The 25385-nt window shown below is 44.8% G+C and overlaps 1 protein-coding gene across 1 annotated transcript in view; it reads left to right on the forward strand.

The window, feature by feature from the left end:
• The window catches only part of LOC148453344 (cytochrome P450 4A4-like), a 180329-nt gene that overhangs the window by 90859 nt on the left and 64085 nt on the right, over positions 1 to 25385 (forward strand). Inside the window, exons 2-3 of the mRNA XM_088462255.1 lie at positions 13283 to 13427; positions 23350 to 23394. Of these exons, the coding sequence (XP_088318381.1) occupies positions 13283 to 13427; positions 23350 to 23394 (190 nt within the window). The remainder of the gene's footprint in view (positions 1 to 13282; positions 13428 to 23349; positions 23395 to 25385) is intronic.

Consider the following 25385-nt stretch of genomic DNA (forward strand, 5'->3'; position numbering starts at 1 on the left):
AGTGCCTTATAACACATTATGCCACACACAGGTGTAGTGCCTTATAACACATTATGCCACACAGTAGTAGTGCCTTAGAACACATTATGCCCCACAGTAGTAGTGCCTTATAACACATTATTCAATACAGTAGTAGTGCCTTATAACACATTATGCCACACACAATAGTAGTGCCCCTTACTCATTATTTGCACGTGGTAGTTTTGCCCCTTACACATTATACCACACAGTTGTCAATCTCACCAACCTTTAATCTAGATAATTTTATAGGTTTCCCTGACCCAGAGATGCTGTGCAGTGTGTCAGCAGGGCCTTCTTGGCCACAAAATGCCATGCCCCCTGCATCACTTGCCTGCCGGGAAGTCAGCTACCAGCTTTGACTGATTTTCAATTTATCTATTGGGGAGGGGAGTGTCAAAAATGTACCATGTACTCCATTGGTTGGTATGAGCCAGCATCTGAGGATGGATGGTGCCCATACAAAATGCTCATTAGCACACAACTAAGCTGCTTCAGCATTCCCTTGCCCACGCATGAACACAGTAACAGCAGGATGGCAGAGCTGAGGAGACCATGGGAGGGAGGCGGAGGTGAGGAGAGCATCAGGAGGGAGGCAGAGCTGAGGAGAGCGTGGGAGGGAGGCAGATCTGAGGAGAGCGTCGGGAGAGAGGCAGAGCTGAGGAGAGCGTCAGGAGGGAGGCAGAGCTGAGGAGAGCGTCAGAGGGAGGCGGATCTGAGGAGAGCGTGGGAGGGAGGCGGATCTGAGGAGAGCATGGCAGGGAGGCAGAGCTGAGGAGAGCATCAGGATGGAGGCAGAGCTGAGGAGAGCGTGGGAGGGAGGCAGAGCTGAGGAGAGCATCAGGAGGGAGGTGGAGCTGAGTAGAGTGTCAGGAGGGAGGCAGAGCTGAGGAGAGTGTGGGAGGGAGGCAGATCTGAGGAGAGCTTGGGAGGGAGGCAGATCTGAGGAGAGCATGGGAGGGAGGCGGAGCTGAGGAGAGCATCAGGAGGGAGGCAGAGCTGAGGAGAGCATGGGAGGGAGGTGGAGCTGAGGAGAGCGTGGGAGGGAGGCAGATCTGAGGAGAGCGTGGGTGGGAGGCAGAGCTGAGGAGAGCATCAGGAGGGAGGCAGAGCTGAGGAGAGCATGGGAGGGAGGTGGAGCTGAGGAGACCATGGGAGGGAGGTGGAGCTGAGGAGAGTGTCAGGAGGGAGGCAGAGCTGAGGAGAGTGTGGGAGGGAGGCAGATCTGAGGAGAGCGTGGGAGGGAAGCAGATCTGAGGAGAGCGTGGGAGGGAGGCGGAGCTGAGGAGAGCATCAGGAGGGAGGTAGAGCTGAGGAGAGCATGGGAGGGAGGCAGAGCTGAGGAGAATGTGGGAGGGAGGCAGATCTGAGGAGAGCGTGGGAGGGAGGCAGATCTGAGGAGAGCATGGGAGGGAAGCAGAGCTGAGGAGAGCATCAGGAGGGAGGCAGAGCTGAGGAGAGCATGGGAGGGAGGCAGAGCTGATAGTGATTATAAATTATGATTCATAGATCCTGGCATAGCGCCTAGGAGCTTAGTTTGGGATGATTACCTAACGATCATATTTTGTGATAAGTTTTTCTGGCAGTCTCAAAGTTTTTTCTTTTTTTTTATATATATAGAGGAAAAAAGATTTTTTTGTTTTTTGTTTGGTCTCCAAGTCACGTTATTGTCTTCCCTAACAAATATAACTGTAGATATGTTAATTTTGTTATGGGTGTTCTTATAGGGTGGCTTCGTGCCCCACGGCTCCCTATTGAAATAACCTATTGGGATTACTATACTATTTCGGCTTATGTGTGTGTCATGCCACATTCCTCCTACTTTCATGTGGTTGATATATGAGTGCTTGTGACCATCGTCATGGGTTACGGCAATTCATCAAAGCCCCATGTCATGGCTTTACGTATTTTGTGTGCTCTGGATAAAGTGTGTGTGTTATTATAATTCTATATTTCAGGAATGGCTGTTTGCTATGAATGGGTACAGTGTGTAAAAACTGGATTGCATACGCTAATCAGAACAAATGGTCAAGTGACACCTGGCTTGTTAAGACAAAGCTTCATGGAGGTAACATCTGCTCTCACCCTAGGTGGCCATGGTCGAAGAGCAGTGCACAGACATACTGGCTGCTAAGAGGGAGGTTTCCTACAATAAAATATCTTCAAAGCCCAGAGTGTCATATGAGTGTCAGGTCTTGTAGCTGTGCTACTTTACATCTACACAGACCCTGGGAGAACAAAGGACAGTATTTTTGAGCCTGGAAAGGGTGGGGGCTGCCGGGGGAGAGAAGGTCGTGGGACTATAAGGCCCAGCAACCCACACTGCTAGTTGTTCACTTTCAGGGAGTAGCTGGAAGCTAAGGATGCTACACATCGTGATGCCTGGTGGACTCTCCCACCCAGATTCTCTAAGATCTCAGCGTAAGACCCCTTAGGATTCTGATTCTTTATACATTTCTTTTAACTTTAAATCAATCTGTGCATTTATAACTGTATGTCTTACTTATTTACCTATTTTTCTTGTAATTTAACCCTGGAGATATTTCACAATAAATCCTAAAATAAATAAAAAAACTTTATCAGCGTTATCTCTGTGCTCTAATGAATTCACGGCCTGGAGAGGTCCATGTTACACTTGTGTAATAATTGTGAGTTTAAGTGAGAATTAAGTGTCTGGCAAACGTAAGAGCGCTATTTTAATACTCTTCGTGGGGGCAGCTTAGGTAATACCCATGTCACAACCACCTAGCTACGTCAGGTTGGTGTATCTGAGCGTAGGCTGGGCACGGTGTCATGACAGTGCTCTTAAAATACCTTTGTGGAATGTGGGTGGCATTAATTAAGCGGAAAACAATTCTTGTGTATCTTCAGAGACAGTGTTGTGATGTCTCTTTATTACAGGAGATACATCCCGTTCCTAAAGAGGTTGAGAAACTTAATAAGTCTCAGTTCCAGGTCCTCCCCTCTGCCTCTTACAACTCAAGGGCTCAGGGAGTAGTAATATTGCTGTGTAAGACTTTACAGTAAATTATTCATTCCAGTGTATCTAATGCAGGTAGATGTTCTATGCTACTAGAGGTATCTATAGAGGGTTCCAACTATATTTAATGCAATCTATAAGCCCCCAACATGTACAGTAAACAGTCTGATTACCCAATTGCTCCCACATATAGACTCTCAACTGATCATTGGTGGTGATTTTAATATTACAGCTTCACCTAAAATGGATGGGCAATGTCCCAGGTCTTCTGTGCTTGTTCTTATCCTATTGCTATTCCCTTTTTGTCCCACCAGTTATGTCTGACAGATGTGTGCAGGGTGCTGCATCCCACAGATAGACAATACATACATCTTTCTGCTGCCTATAACACCCTGCCCAGAAGTGATCATTTGTTGATATCAGAATCTTTTCTCACTAATGAGATTAGAGCCGATATCAAAACTATTTCTTTATCAGTGTTAGGATCTGCAGTTAGTAGGTCATCTTGGTTGCAGTTCCCATAACAATACAATAAACATGTCATAGCTGGTATAAAAAGTGCAGGAACTCTCCCTCCGAGTGGAGGAGATTTGTGGTGCTACTGCTCCCACTATAGTAGAACCCAAGTTAAATTTGCCAGTTCGGTTCTCCGGGAACCGTAAGGATTTTCTAAATTTTAGAGAGAGCTGTAAGCTTTACTTCAGACTCTGGCCTAGGTCCTTGGGTTCTGAGGGCCTGATTCTGACCCGCTCGCGAGTGCTCGCAAGCGGGTCGATGTTGGACAAGTGTGCATGCGCACAACGGAGGCTGCTCCGTTGTACACATGCGCGAGACCAGGATAGCGACGGGCAAGCTGTCGCTCCGGGTCTCGCACCAAAGGGGGCGTACTGTCGATGGTGAGTGACAGCACGCTCCTTTGGTGGGTGTGCCGGGGCGTGGCTGCCCAGACGGAGGCCTTCCCATGGGAACGCCTACCGTCTGGGGCCGGCCCCACTGACATCACAAGTGATGTCAGTGGGTGGACTTCTTGCTCTGTAAAAGCAAGAAGTCAACTGGGACTTGCGGCAACGAGACCCTACCACAAGGGTCTCGTTGCAAGTCCGATGGTCATGATGGTCTTGACCATCGCGACCATCATCCTGGCCGCTCGCACTAGCTGTGGGTTGTCACCCACAGCTATGCGAGCGGCCAGGAGGCCTCTCTAAAAAAAACAATAGGAGGGCACTGATTCAGAGTGAGCGCTCTGAAAGAGCGTCCGGCTCTGAATCAGGCCCTGAGACCCAACAAGTAGGGCTAATAATCTCATTATTACAGGGTGACCCACAAACCTGGGCCTTCGGTCTTCCATCAACCAGTCCGGCCTTACAGACAGTCGAGTAATTTTTTGCTGCATTAGGGTTGCTCTATGATGACCCAGATAAAGTGGCTATGGCCGAAGCAAGTCTTAGGTCACTTAAGCAAGAGAACAGAGCCGTAGAAGACTATTGCACGGAGTTCCGTAAATGGGCAGTCGACGCAGGCTGGAAAGATCCAGCTTTATGAAGTCAATTTCATTGGGGTTTATCAGATGAAATACTGGATATCTTAGTCCAGTATCCTGCTCAGAGTTCTCTGGACAAACTCATGAACCTGGTTATTTGCATTGACCGACGGCTCTGGAAACGTTGAGTCGAGAAGAAGTTGTCTTCTCAACCCCCTCGATCTCTGTTATGGATGCCTCCGTCCGAGTCTGAAAAACCCATGCAGCTGGGAGTGTTTCATCTTCCAGCCAAAGAGAAACATAGGAGACGCTCATTGGGTTTATGCGTTTACTGCGGTGGTGGAGGTCATGTTGCCCAGCTCTGCCCTCAAAAGCTGGGAAAAGGCCAGGTCTAGGTGAACTAGGGAAGGTACATCTAAGCCTTGCATCCGTCTCCCCAGAAAATTGTGTCCTTATAACTGCAGTTGTCCATCTATCCAACAAGCAAGTCTCTGTTCCTGTATTTGTTGACAATGGCGCAGCGTATAATTTCATGGACATATCCTTTTTCCGAAGTTTGGGTCTGACCCCGCTGCCATTATCCAGTCCTGTGTTGGTGATTGGACTGGATGGGACCAGTTTTTCTGAGGCTCCAGTGCTCTTCCTGACTCCTCCTTTGCAGCTGTCGATTGGTCCTTCAGTGAGAGGATTTGTCATTTCTTCTCCTGCAGTGTCCATTGGCTCCAGTGGTTCTGGGTTTACCCTGGCTGAAGAAGCATAATCCAGTGGCAGACTGGTGAAATTCTACAATGGGGTTCATCTTGCTTCTTTCAATGTCTCTCTCAACCTACAGTATTCGTCTGGCTGCTGCTGTTGCTTCATCAGTTCCAGTTCTCTATCATGACCTAGCCAAGGTTTTTTCTAAGAAAAATGCTGATGTCCTGCCGCCTCAACGTCCCTTCAACTTCGCCATCGATTTGCTGCCCGGTGCTAGGCTTCCCAAGTGCAGGTTATACACTTTGTCCATTCTGGAGGATAAAGCCATGCAGGACTACATTCAGGAGGCTCTGAATAAAGGCTGCATTCATCAGTCCAAATCCCAGTGGGAGTGGGATTTTTCTTTGTCCAGAAGATGGACGGATCCCTCTGACCCTGCATCAAATTCCGTGGACTGAACAAAATCACAGTCAAAAATGCATATCCCTTGCCACTCATTTCCGTACTCGATGACCAAGTGCGTGAGGCCTCCATCTTCTCTAAAGTTGATCTAAGAGGCGCATATAACCTCATTTGCATCAGAGAAGGGGATGAGTGGAAGACGGCCTTTAACACCCATTCAGGACATATTGAATATCTAGTTATGCTGTTTGACCTTTCCAACGCCCCAGCCATGTTTCAAGATTTTATTAATGAGGTGTTACAGGATTTTTTGGGAGTCTTCGCAGTGGTTTTTTTGCTGACATCCTCATCTTTTCTAAATCTGTGGAGGGACATCGGAGACATGTCAGGCAGATCTTGTGAAGATTACTGGATAACAATCTTTATGCCAAACTGGAAAAGTGCGAGTTTGATGTTAAAGAGGTGTCATTCTTGGGCTACAGTATTTCTTCGCAAGGTTTTTACCCTGGCAAGGTGAAGGCCATCCTGGACAGGGAGCAACCCAAGACGTTGAAGGCTATCCAACGGTTTCTGGGTTTTGCAAATTATTACTGCCGCTTCATCAAGTCTCTTTCCTCCATAGTCTCCCCTATTGTGGAACTCACCAAAAAAGGAGCTGAGGTCGCGAATTGGTCACCTGGGGCCATTCAAGCCTGTGACACCTTGAAAGTGACTTCAACATCCAAATCCAGAGCTTCCATTCATCATCGAGGTTGATGCATCTGAGATTGGAGTGGGAGCTATCCTTTCTCAAAAAGATCTCAAGGATGTTAAGCTGCACCCATGTGCCTTTTTCTCCAGGAAATTCGATTCGGCGGAGAAGAACTATAATGTGGGCAATTGAGAACTGTTGGCCATTAGGTGGGCCTTTGAGGACTGGAGGCATTGGTTAGAGGGGGCTAACCATGTAGTGACATTTTTGTCACTGATCACAAGAATCAGGCCTACATCGGCCTACAAAGGTTGAATGCAAGACAGGCATGGTGGGCTTTATTCTTCACCCGCTTCAACTATGTGATTTCATTTCGGCCTGGGTCCAAGAATATTAAAGCGGATGCCCTGTCTCAAAACTTCTCTGTCAGTCAAACACCCAGGGTTTCAGAACAGACCATCATTCCTACTTCCAGGATCCATTGTGCTGTCACCAGGACTCTGGCAGATTCTCTCAGGGCTTGTCAAGCTGAAGCCCCTCTTGGTAAGCCATCATGTGTCCTTTTTGTTCCTGAGAGACTCCGTAAAGCTGTTTTGAAGGACTTCCATTCTTCTAAGGCAGGGGGTCATCCTGGCATTTCTAGAACTTTGAACTTTTGTCTCGAGCTGTGTGGTGGCAGTCCATGTCTAGAGACACTCATGAGTTCATCCTGGTCTGTGATGTATGTTCTAGAAATAAGACCCTCAGAACTACTCCACAAGGACTATTGTGTCCTCTTTCAACACCTTCTAAACCATGGACCCATATTACGATGGACTTTGTTGTTGACCTTCATGTGTCTTCTCAGTGCACAGTCATCTGGACCATCGTAGACTGTTTTTCCAAAATGGTGCATTGCATACCTCTCATCAAGTTACCATCTGCCAAAGAGTTGTCTGTGCTGTTACTACAGTATGTCTTCAGACTCCATGGACTTCCAGTGGATATCGTCTCAGATCGGGGATGCAATTTGTGGCTCAGTTTTGGAGGTGCTTTTGTGCCGATCTAGACATCAATGTCAGCTTGTCATCAGGGTATCACCCACAATCCAATGGGCAGACGGAGCGGGCCAATCAGTCCCTGGAACAGTACCTCCGCTGTTTCATCTCGAAGTGCCAAAACAACTGGGCTTCTCTGTTGCCCTTTGCTTATAACAACTCCTGTCATTCTGCTTCCTCCATCTCTCCCTTCTTCTGCAATTCTGGGATGCATTCTAGGAGAAACTCTTTTGAGCTCTCTGCAGCCAGTACACCTTTGTCTCCATTAGTTTCTAGCCTACAATCAGTTTGGAGTAAGGTGTATCAGTCTCTTCTTCAAGCTTCAGGTCGGTCCAAAAGATGGGCTGACAAACATCGGAGGCCCTGCAATTTCAAGATAGGAGACTTGGTCTAGCTGTCAAGTAAAAACATCAATCTACGCCAGAGGTCACAGAAGTTGGGGCCCAAGTTCATTGGGCCATGTCGTATTGTTACCCAAGTGAACCCTGTGGCCTTTCGACTGAGATTACCAAGGACTCTAAGGATCAATAATACCTTTCATTGCTCCCTCCTGAAACCAGTTTTCTTTTCCTCCAAGTTTTCTTCTAAGCATTCAGTCAGACCTCCACCAGTGCTTGTCCATGGGTGCCAGGAGTTTGTCATGGAGAAGATCCTTGATTCCAGAATTTCTTGAGGTTGTCTTCAGCTTCTCGTCCATTGGAAAGGTTATGGACCAGAGGAGTGCTCCTGGGTTCCTGAAAAATCTTTACATGCTCCTACCCTGAAGAGAAAATTCTTTGAGAACTTTCCAGACAAACCAGGGTAAAGGGGTTCCTTAACCCCTTGTCAAGGGGGGGGTACTGTTAGTAGGTCTTCTTGGTTGCAGTTCCCATTCTTGTTGTTACTGGGAAACTGCATGTAATCCTGTCTTGTCTGTGTTATGCTCTTAGCCTGTCATTCCTGCCTGTCTGTGTGCTGATCTCATGTGTTCATTAATCACTGTCTGTCTGTGTGCAGTATCAGCTGCATGCTAATTAATGTCTTGTCTGTGTACACACTAGTCTATCTGCCACGACCAGGGTTTTCCAGCAAAGGGATGACGGGTATTACCTGTGAGGGCACTGTGGTGTGGTCCTTCCGGTGCAAGGTGTTCCGCAGGCACTGTGTCATTATGGTTGGGGTAAGCCTGGTGGTGTTTCCATTCTGTTCTGGTATGGGTACCGCCATCTTGTTTCCCATCATGTGACTTAGTTTCTCCAATCCTGGCATGTCACATGCTTTCTCTGACCATTCACGATCCTGCACTGAGTACTTAAGGGAGTTCAGAGCTCCCCATAGTTGCCAGTGCAATGTGTTTCACAGCGCATGCTGTGAGAGAGTTCCTGTGCTCCTGAGACCTGTCTGTTCCCTGCTCGCCTGTGCTCCTGAGACTTGTCTGTTCCATGCTCACTTGTGCTCCTGAGACCTGTCTGTTCCCTGCTCGCCTGTGCTTTTGCTGGATCCCAGCTTCCAAGCAGCCTGCATTGCTCTGCCTGCTCCCAGTCTCCTGCTGAAACCACCCTGCACCTTCTATTAACCCTCTCCCTGCCTAAAGACCTGAGTGTGCAGTTAACCTTGTCCCTACACTGCCTCCAGTTACCTAGCTCTCTGCAGCTATCCTGTTTCTACACTGAGCCATCTCAGTACTACTCATCAGTTATTCAACTACTCTATAACCTCTCTGGATTTCATCTCACCAGTATCAATTTGTAACCTGATATCCTATCTGCAGCCTCACAGTAACCATTTGGATTACAAAAACTTTTTATTATTTCTGTCACTACCTGGAAATTACCCACTCTTGCTTCACTTCAGTTTCAAGTCATCACCTCCCCATCTATATTCAGGACTTTATATTATCAGTATACATGTCTTCAAGTTCACCTATTAAAAAAAACACTTTTCAGTTTAAGTCTGTTCAGGTGTCTGCTCCTGTTACCACCCTGGGTCCACAACAAACTCAGATCCTTTATCTTTACAGCCAGCCCTTCACTCCATGCCAGTGATAGAGTATTTGTGTTTCCCATTCTGGCTTAGTCTCCTGTCACCCAGTCAAGCTCCAGTTCTCCTGTCTATTGTATTGTGTTATTCTGCCATTTGTGTCATCCAGGAGGCATGGTTCACTTATTATGTACATGCTGTTAGTGTCATCTTGGTGGCATGGTTCGCATACCCGTTCTCTGCCGTTCGTGTCATCCAGGCGGCACAGACAGTACTCTGTGTACGCAGCCCAGCGTGCTCTACTTGTGTCAACCCGGTGACACAGGCCACACTCCAGCTTATTCAGTGCGCCATCCAGCGTACCAACCCCAGTGACTTTATTATTGCACAGATCTTCAAATGCCACAGCCTGCCAAGTTACTCCAGCCCTCAAGGCTGCTACACAAGCCCACAGGCCACATCTTATCTACTGGCCAACAGGCTACAGCCACTCTCCAAATCAGCTGTTCAAGCTGTTACATGGCCGCATCTAGCCAAGGTGATACCAGCCCTCGAGGTGGTTGCGGGACAATATCCTACAAGTCATACCTCAGGCTTAACAATCAGATCATGCTCTCATATTAGTCACACTTTCATTTAATGTATCTCAGGGCCATTATAAGCTATGGCATTTCCCAGCATATTTACCTAATTTCAGCCCCTTTCTTAATATGTTGGAACCTGTTTGGAATGACTTTTTGATTCACCAATCAAGTACACATCACAGATCCTCTGCTGTTTTGCAAGACATCTAAGATGGCTCTTAGATGTACGATTATTTGATATGTGACTCAATAAAATAACAATATATCCAAATTATATAAAACTTCTCAGTTAGTCTTAACCACAGCATACCAGGCTCATAAATCTTCCCCCTACAACTCCCATCTCAAGTCTACATACCTCCAATGTAAGAGCCAAACTTCAATGCCTTGCTTACACAAACTGCTTAGAAACGTATATCACACAATAAATATAATTTTCATTGACTAGATCAGTGGTTCCCAAACTGTGTGCCGTGGCATGCTGGGGTACCTCAGGGCACTTGCAGGGGTGCCTCGGTTTGGTGGTCCAGTACCAATAAAATTATTTTTAGTCAGTGTGATGGGTTAAACCAGTGCTCATGGCTGTCAAATAATATGTAGACAAAAAGAAGTGCAACCCTGTCAACCACCACATAAATGACCCTAAGGGTGACCACCACATAACTGACCCTAAGGGTGACCACCACATAACTGACCCTAAGGGTGACATACTGTATAAACACAATTTACTTAATTTAATTTTTGCTGAATTTCTCAATAAGAAACTTTTGATGCAGGGGTGCCATAGAAAAAAATGCTGATACTCTAGGGAGCCGTGATTCGAAAAAGATTGGGACCTACTGGACTAGGTAATAAATCTGGGAAGTTACTTTCCACTCTTGTTTGTGGGGAAAGGGGTACTGCCTCAGCAAAAGCTCTTAAAAAGATGGTACTAGGGTCACTTCTAGTTCTGGAATACTGGAGGTGTTTAAGTTTTTCTATGAAAACCATTATAATCCTATTTTTTATTGCAATTTAAATTAAATGAAAGTCAACACAAAATACAATAAACATGTCATAGCTGGTACAAAAACAGCAAAACAAACTGTAGTACATTTTGCATGATGTAATGGTGCGTACACACTGGGCGATTAAAGTGGACGACTGAAAAATAACGATATCGTTATCGTTCAGTCGTCCACTTTATCGGCCATTTTTTACAGCAAAATGATGAACGATAACAACGACGTGCGTTCCCGCGGGTCATTCGTCATTATCGTTCATCGGGTTAACATGCAGGCCAACCTGACTACGTCGTCAGGTTGCTGCATGTTGGGGAATGGGGGAGAGAGCCCGGCGCTGAACGATATCGTTAATGATATCGTTCAGCGGGTGTGCTCAAAGTCATGAACGACATTGAGCACAGTCTGCCAGGGACACACTAGATGATATCGCTCAGGGAGCATATTCTGTAGTGTGTACGCACCTTTAGAGGGACAACATTAAGTGTTGGATCACAATTTACGAATAAACAACACATAAGTATACATAAAAATAAAGAGACACAACCATAATAAGGAGAGGAGAGAAAGAAAAGAGAAAAAGGGGGAACGGAAAATGAAAGATCCTCACTGCTAGGAAAGAAGGTTCTGTATCAGCACAGTAAAAATAATGTGTGTGAACTACTTCATTAAGTAATTTAAGTCAAACTGACCATTCCAGTCTCTGTCTGGTGTCGTTATTAATAAATATAAGAATTATTAGGATACATTTTTGCTGCATTTCTTTTTGTGTCTGTGATATGAGTTGAGAGTTACACCAAAGGAATAACTAAGAAGACTGATCCACCACTGAGGTAACTCCAGCTTCTCCCGCACCTTAATATTTCTATTGTCTCATTTTCGGGGTATTACAAATACCCTCAAGGAAGGACATCGACCTCTCTCCACTTCACCACCTCAACCCCTTAGAAAGCGATTTGTAATGATCAGATTCTTTAAATAGGAGCTGGGGGAACTGTGCAATCCTGATGACCATGCAGTAAAGGTAGTATATGGTCATACATAGACATGGTCAAGCTGAGCGCACCACTCTTTCATGGAAGGGTCAGTAGCAGATCTCCAATGCACTGGGATGACACAGTAGATTTTTCTTAAAAAGCACCTGAGGTCTTTATAGGAGGTTCAAAAGCCAGAAACTAGGGCAAGATGGTAGGTCCTCCTGTAGGATAAGAGAACCTTTATTCTCAAGAACCCTTCAATAAAGAAAATTAATCAGAATTCTGGAAAAAAACATTCCCCTTCTACAAATATCTACAAACCAGACAAATCATTCTTTTTATAGATACTTATCACTCTTGGATGGGGAGCAATAAGGGATACGTAATGCGTTTGATCCGGGCGGCAGACTGATGTCCTTTTCCTTTTTATCTGAGAGATATGTTCTCCTGCAATCACATTTGTTTTATGTATTTGAAAGCTCGACATTTTATCTAATCTGTTACTGCCAGGGTCTCCTCTTCCCCTGGCCAGGATCCTTTAATGACTCTAATCTGTTCTCTGGGTACTATACCCTATAAAACTCATTATTTAACTGCTGATTTAATGAAAAATACATCTATTAAGCTCTGGGATACAGTAAATTAACCTCCAAGTGGCAGGGTTAATTGGGCCCAGACTTGTCCCCCAATCATTTAATTGTACACGTTGATAAAACTATGTCTATATTACATTCAGCTTTGCTTCAAGAGGTGCATTATACAACTTTACAGAGAGCTTGTATATCACATTATCATATGTCACAGAGGAGACATATGATATTGGGCGAATCTGCATCATGTTTGATATGTAATTACAATGTATCGAGCTTTTTTCTTCAATTCTGGGAATACCAAAAAATACGGACATTCGGGAATAAGGTAGCATCGTCTATATCATCTATCATTCATGTTCACATTCAATGAGACCATAACTTAAGTCCCACTCATAAAGATATTATACCTTTTGTTACCCTGGTGACTACAGTTACTAAAAAAATGTCTTCTCCACCGTTTCTAAGTACACTAAAAGCAATGTTACTTCAAATATTATATTTTGACTGAAGAGCTACATTATCTAACATAGAGAAGGGCATTACTCATTTTTACGGCAAATGGGGACGTTATATTGAAACCTTGGATTCTGCAACCATAGAACACATTATGAAATCATTTGAAATCCCCTCATGGTCCAGTACCAGATAATCATTATAAGCTGCTTTGAATACTTTTTTTTAACATTTTTGATTATATTGTATTACATTAATGTGTTTTGTTTGTTTTTTTGTGAAAAAAGAAAAGAAAAAAATAATAATAAAAAATACACAGGAAACACAATGCATAGATTTTCCTTTATTAGCACAGAGTACTATTGTACAGATATTGTATTATAAATCTGTCTCTCTCTATTTGGCCCGCAGTTCCATGGGGATGGAAAAGACTTGGAAGTCATAGCTGGTTATGCTAAGCAGTATCCATACGGTTATCCATTGTGGCTGGGAAATTTCTTTGCATCTTTAATTGTATGCCACCCTGACTATGCTAAGGCCATTCTGTCCAGACAGGGTAAGAGCCGTCATTTATTAGCCTGCAGGCACCGTTTTATTTTGTTGTGATTGATGTTTTATACCAGAAGACACATTAACGTGAATATTTACTTGTATAACATCCCCTGTAGATCCCGGCTCATTTTCCAACTTTCTCTATGAGTTGCTCTGTATCTATGTACTGCCATCTTTCCTCAGCTCTTCCTCTTTCTCTGTCCTTCAGTCTTGGAAAGAAAATGTGTCTTCCATGTCCTGTACATTACCCAGGCTTGTATAGTGATGTATAGGGATGAGGGGGAGGCCAGCTAGCAGGAATTTGTAGAAGTCAAGACAGGAGATGATAGAATGGATAAGGGTGCTGGTAATGTCCTGTGTGACAAAAAGGTGTATTTTGGCAATGTTTCCAAAAAATAGGGCATAGAAAAATGTTTCCAAAGTCAGGGCATAGAACTGGCTGTGTGGGGTGAGGCTGAGGGTGGAGTCCAGGATGACATCAGGACAGCAGCTCAGGGAACAGGATAGATAGTAATAGTGTCAACAGGGAGACTCGAGGAGGAGTTGGAACACTAGGAGGGGAATAGAAGAGGAGTTCCATGTTGGATGTATGGAGCATTAGGGAGTGTTGGGACATCTATGTGGAGATGGCAGAGAGTCAGTAAGACACACGTGATAAGAGAGCAGAGAAGTAGATTTTGTATTGTCAGCATAGAGGTGGTAGCGGAGGCTGTAGTAGTGCATGAGTGCATAGAGAGGATAGGTATAGAGAAAAGCAGACCCCAGGGTAAAGTCATGAGGTGCCCCAACAGATAGAGGGTCTGAAGGACAGGCTGAGGCTGTGTTAATATTAAAAACACTGAAGGAGATTTCAGCAAAGTATGAGGTGACCCAGGAGAGAATAATGCAAAGACCAAGGGAGTGAAGTGTGCTGAGACAGTGGTCAACTTATAGAAGTATGGACCATTACATTTAGCTGTGAGTCCATCATTGGTCCCTTTAGGGAGGGCAGTCTAGGTGGTGACTAGAGGGTGGGAGCACAATTGTTGAGTGTCAAGAAGAGAGAGTGGAGAGAAAGTTTATTACGTAGCTGTATACAAGCTGCTCAACAGGCCTAGAAGCAAAGGGGAGGAGAACATTGGTAAGGTAGAATTGGTTTGTTCAGGATGGGAGAGATGAGTGCATGCTTGAAGGTGGAAGGTGTTAGTGGAAAGGGACAGGTGAAAGAGATGAGCTAGGTGTCAGCAAGTGAGGAGGACATGGAGAAGATGGGATTGGACAGGATCAAGTGAGCGGTTCCCAAGGGAAGAGGACATGAGAAGTGTGAAAACGTTGCCTTCAGTAATGGGAGAGAAAGACGTGAGGGCAGGCATGGTACTGTAGTAGTGATGAAGGTGGATGTGGAGATATGAATCTAACAAAAGGAGTTATCTTGGTGTGTGGTGTCAATTTTGCTTTGAAGTTAGTGGAAAAGTCATGAGCAGTGAGGGAAGGTGAGAGTGGTGGGGTAGGCAGAGAAGAAAGTTACATGTGGCAAAGAGGTAATGGGGGTTGGTTGGATATTAGGGCTCTAACATATGTCTGTATGACAAGAGAGAGCACAGTATATTAGGAAGAGAGGATACATTTATAATGGAGGAAGTTATTGTAGCTCAGCAGTATGGGAACACTTTTGCTAGCAGTGGGTGGATTTGGTTGAGGTTTGGATCATCAGGGATAGTGCTTTATTGGTTGGAGCTGCTTTGTAACTGTCTGCAATGAGTGTATTGTCATAGAATGAGACAACAGCATTAGGAAAGGACAGGTTACAAATAGAAGAGAATAGTGGTTCAACTGAAGCTTAGAAAAGTGCCAAAGCTGTTGTCACAGTGGTGCTGAGTCCAGGTCCCTCTTACCTGGTTAGGTGGCACTGGGGTCCGGGCTGGCGTGGGACATCGGGTGGGAGATCCCCGGCACCCGCTGTCAGTAGTTCTCCTCCTTCTCCGGCGGCTATGTGCAGGCAGCCGCGGCTTCAATAGGAGCGCGCGCACTGCTATGCTAAGACATTTAAAGTGACAGACACAAAATAGGAAAGTGCTGATTGGGGGCCAAATTGAACTCTGACCTATATAAGGAAGTTCCTGGGAGCACTCCAGTGCCAGAGTATAGGCTCCATTACCATACTCCAGCGTTCCTGTGCATATCCTGATTATCGGTTCTGACTTTGGCTTTGTTCGTGACTCTGATTCTGCTCAACCCCTGGTTCCGTGTCGATATCCGATTCTAACCTCGGCTTCTCCCTGTGACTAGTTTACGCCTGCTCCCTGGTACCATCTCGTCCATTTGGTTCTGACCTGGCTTGTCGACTACGCTAAAGTCTTCTGCATTCCAACCAAGTTCGCCAGCACCTGTATAGGGAAACCTAACCTGAGGACCGCGACCTGTGTCAGACGCAGCCAAGTCCAAACCTTCTTGCGAGGGTCCCTGGTGAAAACCGCTGGCACATTAGACTCCGCGCCTCAGGAATAGGTCTAGCCAATTCCCTGAATACGGGTAGCATCCACAATCCGTCCGTGAGTTTGTGACAGAATACTCTGGCCCAAATATGGATGCTGCTGGTAATCCCTCACCATGCGACTTACTGGAGAATTTGCTCAGTCAAGTGGAAAAGCAAGAACGAGATCAAACCCAAATCATGCAGTGCCTGCAAATTTTAATGCAACAAGTGGGCAGTTTGCATCCTCCTCCTGTACAGTTGCCAGCACCGTCTGCAGTGTCCGTTCCAGTGGCAGGGGCATCCGCACCATTGCGAATTCCAAATCCCTCCAAATATGATGGGGAGCCCAAGATTGGTCGAGGTTTCTTGAATCAGTGCTCAATTCAATTTGAAATTCAAGCGGCAAACTTTGCTTCAGAGAGAACCAAAGTGGCCTACGTTATTTCCTTGCTGTCCGGACAGGCTATTGCCTGGCCGTCTCCACTGTGGGAGAGGAATGATCCTGTGGTTAATGACAGCTCTAAGTTTCTGGAAGCCTTCAGAAAGTATTCAATGAGCCCGGCAGGGTATCGTCTGCTTCATCAACTATTCTGCAACTAAAACAGGGAAACCAGACTGCAGGACAATACACAGTACAGTTCTGAACCCTTGCTTCCAAATTAGGATGGAACAATGAAGCTCTAGTGGCGGCTTTTATGCAAGGACTTTTCAAGCAAATCAAAGACGTTCTAACATCCAGAGAGTTGCCTACATCTGTGGGTGATGTAATCTCTTTATGCATCCGCATTGACCAGCGCCACAGAGAGAGAACCCGATAGCGGGAGCAATCCCGGCGCTTTAGCTTCAAGCTTGCACCCCGTTTCACTGCGCCGGCAGAATCTTCTGAGGAACCAGTGCAGATTGGGAAATCACGCTTGCCAGTTGGGGAAAGAGAAAGAAGATTAAAAAATAATCTGTGCCTGTACTGCGGAGATCCGGATCATCGTCTCCTTCAGTGTCCTTAACGTCCGGGAAACGACAAAGCCTAACTGGTCGAGGGGTGGTCAGCTTAGGTGCACTCCAGCACACCCCAATTGAAAAAAAAACACAGTTTGCAATCAATTTGATCTTACTACTAGAGAAACCCACCAAGACGCTTAAGGCCTTCCTGGATTCATGTGCCGATGGTAATTTCATTACTGCCAAAGAAGTGCAGGAGTTAGGGATCCATAGTTTGCCCCTACAAAGTCCACTCAGTATCATAGGGGTAGACGGGAACAAACTTCCTTTGGTCACCATCAACTCCAGAAATTACCATGCAAGTGGGCGCCCTTCACAAAGAGTCAATTTCCTTTTACATAATTTCATCAGCTGACAGTCGGATTATCCTGGGTCTTCCATGGTTACGCAAGCATGCTCCTACATTAGACTGGAAGGAACCCCAAATTTTGTCATGGGGACCTCAGTGTTCATCAATTGTCTGCCTTTAATCCGACCACCACACTGGGTTATCCAGAATACGAACATCGTCTCGAGTGACTCTCTGACTGCTCCCGTACCAGTCCTTCAGGGATGTTTTCAGTAAAAATGCTGCTGAGATTCTTCCTGCCCATCGGGAGTGGGACTGTGCCATAGAGTTATTGCCAGGGATAATGCCTCCCCGCGGATGAGTGTTTCCCCTGTCGCTTTCAGAGACCCAGGCAGTAACTGATTACATCAAAGAGAATCTCGAACGTGGGTTTATCCAAGAATCCAAGTTGCCTGCATGGCCCGGCGTTTTCTTTGTTAAGAAGAAAGATGGATGGTTGAGACCGTGTATTGACTATCGGGGTTTGAATGCAATCACTATCAAAGATCGGTATCCCCTGCCCCTAATATCTAAACTTTTTGATCGAATAAAAGGTTCGAAGATGTTTACTAAATTAGATCTTCGTGAGGCATACAATTTGATTAGAATCCAAGAAGGAGACTAGTGGAAGACTGCCTTTAACACTCGAGATGGACACTACGAGTACCTGGTCATGCCATTTGGTTTAAGTAATGCATCTGCAGTTTTTCAGAAATACATGAACCATATTTTTCGAGATCTATTGCACCAGTATGCAGTTGTATATCTTGATATTTTTCAAAGATTTGGCAAGTCATCGCAAGCATGTCTGTGAAGTTTTATCCCGGCTTCGCAATAATCAGCTCTACTGCAAATTAGAAATATGCTCCATTGACCAAACATACTGTAGTTAAAATTCTTGGGGTATATTATATCAGGTTCAAGTCCCCAGATGAACCCAGAGAAAATCTCCGCCATCATTAGCTTGCCTCGTCCAACAGGACTAAAGGCAATTCAATGCTTCCTTGGTTTCTGCAATTTCTACCGTCAGTTTAACAGGAACTATTCAACCATTGCAGCCCCCATCACTGCACTCACCAAGAAAGGTCAGGATACCAGGGATTGGCCACAGGAAGCAGAAGAAGCATTTGTCAAATTAAAGCAATGTTTCACTTCAGCTCCCATTCTAAGACAACCCAACTGTGATCAACCATTCTTCCTAGAAGTGGACGCTTCTACGATTGGTGTTGGGCGGTCTTGTCCCAAAAGGATGAAGGAGGCAAATGGTACTCTTGTGGTTTCTTTTCCCATAAATTCTCAGCTCCGGAGAAGAACTATGCAGTCGGGGATAAGGAATTTTTAGCCATCAAACTGGCTTTGCAGGAGTGGAGATATCTGTTGGAAGGGGCAAAATTTTCGGTCATGGTTTTTACTGATCACAAGAATCTCACCTATCTCAAAACTGCTCATTGTCTCAAAGTTTGGTTATCTACTAAACACATGCGATTGAAAGTCCCCACCATGAAATTTGCTCCCAGATTCATTGGGCCTTTTCAGATTCTTCAGGTAATCAATCCAGTGGCTATTTGTCAAAAACTTCCTGGTACTCTCAAGATTCCCAACGTATTTCATATCTCTCTCCTCAAACCTCTGGTGTTCAATTGATATTCGAGACATTTCAATCCTCCTTTCGCAATTCCAGTAGATCACCAAGAGGAGTATGAAGTTGAACAGATTTTGGACTCCAGAATGTCCCGGGGTTCAGTTAAATTTCTGGTAGTCTGGAAAGGATATGGTCCAGAAGATCGTTGTTGGGTTAAGGCTTCAGATATTCATGCACCTCAACTCCTTCAAAAGTTTCATCAAAAGTTCCCAGGTAAGCAGTTTATGGGGTGTTCGGTGCCCACCCCTAGAAGGGGGGGTAATGTCACAGTGCAGCCGAGTCCAGGTCCCTCTTACCTGGTTCAGTGGCGCTGGAGTCTGGGCTGGCATGGGACAGCGGATGGGAGATCCCCGTCGCCTGCTGCCAGTAGTTCTCCTCCTTCTCTGGCGGCTGTGTGCAGGCAGCCACAGCTTCAATAGGAGTGCGCGCGCCGCTATGCTAAGACATTTAAAGTGACAGACACAAAATAGGAAAGTGCTGATTGGGGGCCAAATTGAACTCTGACCTATATAAGACAGTTCCTGGGAGCACTCCAGTGCCAGAGTATAGGCTCCATTACAATACTCCAGCTTTCCTGTTTCCTGTGCATATCCTGAATATCGGTTCTGACCTTGGCTTTGTTCGTGACTCTGATTCTGCTCAACCCCTGGTTCCATGTCGATATCTGGTTCTGACCTCGGCTTCTCCCAGTGACCAGTTTACGTCTGCTCCCTGGTACCATCTCGTCCATTTGGTTCTGACCCGGCTCGTCGACTATGCTAAAGTCTTCTGCATTCCAACCAAGTTTGCCAGCACCTGTATAGGGAAACCTAACCTGAGGGCCACGACCTGTGTGTCGGACGCAGTCAAGTCCAAAGCTTCTTGCGAGGGTCCCTGGTGAAAACCGCCGGCAGATTAGACTCCACGCCTCAGGAATAGGTCTAGCCAATCCCCTGAATATGGGTAGCATCCACAATCCATCCGTGAGTTTGTGACAGCTGTATAGGTGTCACTGTATGTGCTCGGTTTTGGCTGCAGGAGGCAAGTTGAGGTATAAGGAAAAGAAGATGATGTCAGAGACTGGGAAGACAGAGGTTAAGTAGCTGGAAACTGCACAGAGATTGGATTTTTACCACAATGGGCGGGAGACGAAGTCCACTAGGAAAAATTGCCAAATGATGAAAGAGTGAGGAGTATATAGGGGCCAGTGCCTGTAGGGATGTCTATTGAAGGTTGTAATTCTCTAGAGCAGTGGATAGTTCAGTTTAAAGGAAGAAAAAAGTTAGGCGGCAAAGTAGTTGAGTAATTGGAAAACTGAGCTCATTAATGGAGACTGAAGGTGAGAAAGGAATAGGTGGTGAATGTGCGCAGGCCGGTAGCAGACACAGGGCCGTAGCAAGGGTAGTGCGGCCGGTGCCACAACATACAGGAGAGATGGGAAAGGGGAGAAATGAGAATGGATCAGAATGAGTTATATACAGACCTTTCATCATCATCATCAGCTGCTGCATCACATGTTACCTGCAAAACTAACATGTGGCCATAGTAAGCGGGTCATGTAAGGAACATACTTTACACGTATCATTAGGGCAGGGCTCCTGTGCTTATGTATGCCCATAGGTCAGTGCACTAGTGAATTATGTGCAGATGGCTGACATTGCTCACCTGCACCAGGTAAGGAGAATGATAATTATAGTAATTGGTTCTCTCCCACAAGTGAGGCCACAGAAAAGCATCAGACATACCGCAGTCTCCTCCATTTGCTCTTATACAATGTAAGGTGATGACACTGCTGTTATATCATTGCTCTTATACAATGTAAGGTGATGACACTGCTGCTGTATCATTGCTCTTATAGTGATGACACTGCTACTATATCATTGCTCTTATACAATGTAAGGTGATGACACTGCTGCTATATCATTGCTCTTATACAATGTAAGGTGATGACACTGCTGCTATATCATTGCTCTTATACAATGTAAGGTGATGACAGTGCTGCTGTATCATTGCTCTTATACAATGTAAGGTGATGACAGTGCTGCTGTATCATTGCTCTTATACAGTGTAAGGTGATGACACTGCTGCTGTATCATTGCTCTTATACAATGTAAGGTGATGACACTGCTGCTATATCATTGCTCTTATACAATGTAAGGTGATGACAGTGCTGCTATATCATTGCTCTTATACAATGTAAGGTGATGACACTGCTGCTATATCATTGATCTTATACAATGTAAGGTGATGACACTGCTGCTATATCATTGCTCTTACACAATGAAAGGTGATGACACTGCTGCGATATCATTGCTCTTATACAGTGTAAGGTGATGACACTGCTGCTGTATCATTGCTCTTATACAGTGTAAGGTGATGACACTGCTGCTGTATCATTGCTATTATACAATGAAAGGTGATGACAGTGCTGCTGTATCATTGCTCTTATACAATGTAAGGTGATGACAGTGCTGCTATATCATTGCTCTTATACAATGTAAGGTGATGACACTGCTGCTATATCATTGCTCTTATACAATGTACGGTGATGACACTGCTGCTATATCATTGCTCTTATACAATGTAAGGTGATGACACTGCTGCTATATCATTGCTCTTATACAATGTAAGGTGATGACAGTGCTGCTATATCATTGCTCTTATACAATGTAAGGTGATGACACTGCTGTTATATCATTGCTCTTATACAATGTAAGGTGATGACACTGCTGCTGTATCATTGCTCTTATACAATTTAAGGTGATGACACTGCTGCTGTATCATTGCTCTTATACAATGTAAGGTGATGACACTGCTGCTATATCATTGCTGTTATACAATGTAAGGTGATGACAGTGCTGCTGTATCATTGCTCTTATACAATGTAAGGTGATGACAGTGCTGCTATATCATTGCTCTTATACAGTGTAAGGTGATGACACTGCTGCTGTATCATTGCTATTATACAATGAAAGGTGATGACAGTGCTGCTGTATCATTGCTCTTATACAATGTAAGGTGATGACAGTGCTGCTATATCATTGCTCTTATACAATGTAAGGTGATGACACTGCTGCTATATCATTGCTCTTATACAATGTACGTTGATGACACTGCTGCTATATCATTGCTCTTATACAATGTAAGGTGATGACACTGCTGCTATATCATTGCTCTTATACAATGTAAGGTGATGACAGTGCTGCTATATCATTGCTCTTATACAATGTAAGGTGATGACAGTGCTGCTATATCATTGCTCTTATACAATGTAAGGTGATGACACTGCTGTTATATCATTACTCTTATACAATGTAAGGTGATGACACTGCTGCTGTATCATTGCTCTTATACAATTTAAGGTGATGACACTGCTGCTGTATCATTGCTCTTATACAATGTAAGGTGATGACACTGCTGCTATATCATTGCTGTTATACAATGTAAGGTGATGACAGTGCTGCTATATCATTGCTCTTATACAATGTAAGGTGATGACAGTGCTGCTATATCATTGCTCTTATACAATGTAAGGTGATGACACTGCTGCTATATCATTGCTCTTATACAATGTAAGGTGATGACAGTGCTGCTATATCATTGCTCTTATACAATGTAAGGTGATGACAGTGCTGCTATATCATTGCTCTTATACAATGTAAGGTGATGACACTGCTGCTATATCATTGCTCTTATACAATGTAAGGTGATGACACTGCTGCTATATCATTGCTCTTATACAGTGTAAGGTGATGACACTGCTGCTATATCATTGCTCTTATACAATGTAAGGTGATGACAGTGCTGCTGTATCATTGCTGTTATACAATGTAAGGTGATGACAGTGCTGCTATATCATTGCTCTTATACAGTGTAAGGTGATGACACTGCTGCTATATCATTGCTCTTATACAATGTAATGTGATGACACTGCTGTTATATCACTGCTCTTATACAATGTAAGGTGATGACAGTGCTGTGCGATATCATTGCTCTTATACAATGTAAGGTGATGACACTGCTGCTATATCATTGCTATTATACAATGTAAGGTGATGACACTGCTGCTATATCATTGCTCTTATACAGTGTAAGGTGATGACACTGCTGCTATATCATTGCTCTTATACAGTGTAAGGTGATGACACTGCTGCTATATCATTGCTCTTATACAATGTAAGGTGATGACAGTGCTGCTGTATCATTGCTCTTATACAATGTAAGGTGATGACAGTGCTGCTATATCATTGCTCTTATACAGTGTAAGGTGATGACACTGCTGCTATATCATTGCTCTTATACAATGTAATGTGATGACACTGCTGTTATATCACTGCTCTTATACAATGTAAGGTGATGACAGTGCTGTGAGATATCATTGCTCTTATACAATGTAAGGTGATGACACTGCTGCTATATCATTGCTCTTATACAGTGTAAGGTGATGACACTGCTGCTATATCATTGCTCTTATACAATTTAAGGTGATGACACTGCTGATATGAGATTGTTCTTCCCTACAGATCCGAAGGAAAACTTTGGCTACTACTTTATTACCCCATGGATTGGTATGTAATATAATGTAATGGTTACACTGTAGGAAAATCTTTATAGCAACACTATTCTCTTCATGCTAAGTAGTAACAGATTCATATCAATGTATTTCTAAGCCATGTAACAACAATTTCTAGATATTTCATGTTATTATGTATATGTCACGGGTAGGAAAACTGGCATTTCGGTTTCATTTATGTTTGAAGATTCATATTACTACATGCATATACTACTACATACATGTACTACATACATATACTACTACATACATATACTACTACATAAATGTACTACTACATACATTTACTACATATACTACTACATACATATACTACTGTGACAGAAGCACTGGAGAAGTGTGAAATGGATTCTAAGTATGTTCTAGGTTCCTGTCATATGTGTTCTGAAACCCCCAGGAGAAGTCTGTTTGGGAAAAACAGACTAGAAATGTCGGCTTTAGAGAAATGCCGGTTTGGGTCCTAAGGGTGTGGATGTGAGGAGAGGGAGGGCTCCATCCACAGGCCACTCCAGGTTGTGGGACTTTCAGCCTGGTAACAGGCTCATTAGGACTTGCAGCTGGAAATGGCTAATATGAGCTGGGTTTGTTTGTGGCTGAGAGTCTCACACCTGGGAGAGCAGGCAGACTAGCCTGTTCAGAGACACGTAGTTACTTTCCTTGTAAGTACTGTGCACATGTTTTGTTGATGGTGAGGGCAATAGGCCCTACCATTGTTATAGAGAGGGAATCTGCTGTGTAGCTAGTGCCCAGCCGGGCTAGGACTTATGTTTATGTTTTGTTTATGTTTATATTCATTTGGCACAATAAAGACTGGCACCAACCAGTTTGTACGAGAACCCCAGACTTGTATACTGTTTCTACGGATGCTCTGTGTGTAAAGAGGGAGTCCATCTACCCCAGGAGAGGGACCCCTATCCTGACTGTGTCACCTTTGGTGGAGAGTGCGGGCAATCACACACTGAAGTTTGCAGCAAGAAAAAATTTCCCTTTAAAATTTAAAGGGACAGAATCGAAGTTGTGAAATCCATGAAGGTGGTGTCAGCAGATGCTCAGAGAGGCCAGATTCTGCTTTCAGCCTACCCCTAAAGACAACATGGAGGACATTGTTAAAACCTTGTTCCAAGCTACAGCAGCTCAGCAAGAAGCTACCAGAGCTCAGCAGGAAACTAACAAAATTCAGCAAGAAGCTACCAGGGCTCAGCAGGAAGCTACCAGAGCTCAGCAGGAATCCACCCAAGTGCAACTATTGGCCTTGGAGGCAGACCAGAGGCAACAACTAGTCACCATTGAGGAAACCCGCCAGGCCATAGCGGAAAACAGCCAGGCCATAAAAGAGGTGGTACAACAGCTTGTAGTCCGGTCTGGAGATGCTTCCCCTGCTCTTCTAACTAACACAGACCATACGGGCCAGTCACTTTCTGCAAAAGATGACCCAGTGTGATAATGTGGAGGCGTACCTTATGGCCTTAGAAAGAACCGCCGAAAGAGAGAAGTGGCCTAAAGAGCAGTGGACAAGTCTTGTGTCACCCTTCCTGTCTGGAGAACCACAAAAGGCCTACTATGATTTATGCCTGGATGATGCCAAGGACTATGCAAAAGTTAAAATGGGAGATTCTAACCCACTTGGGAGTCACCTCATTTGTTCGGGCCCGAAGAGTCCAACGCTGGGAGTTCCAAATAGAAAAACTTCCACGCTCACAGATGCATGACCTCGTCCATCTAACCACAAAATGGCTGCAGCCCGAGACGCTGACAGGACCACAGATTGTGGAAAGAGTCATGATGGACCGGTATCTGTGATCGCTACCTGCGTCTCTGCGCAAGTGGGTGAGCCATGCAGACCCTAAGTCCGCAGACCAGCTAGTTGAACTGGTGGAGAGGTACGTGGTAGCTGAGGAGCTTATGTGTGCCCCACCAAACCCCGATGGCGCATTGGCGAACTCCCATTGACACTGGTAAGACTGTTCCAGGGGAGAAGGGTGCTGG

Source organism: Taudactylus pleione, unplaced genomic scaffold (genome assembly GCF_031769625.1).
Source record: "Taudactylus pleione unplaced genomic scaffold, aTauple2 ptg001168l, whole genome shotgun sequence".
In the NCBI taxonomy this organism is placed as follows: domain Eukaryota; kingdom Metazoa; phylum Chordata; class Amphibia; order Anura; family Myobatrachidae; genus Taudactylus; species Taudactylus pleione.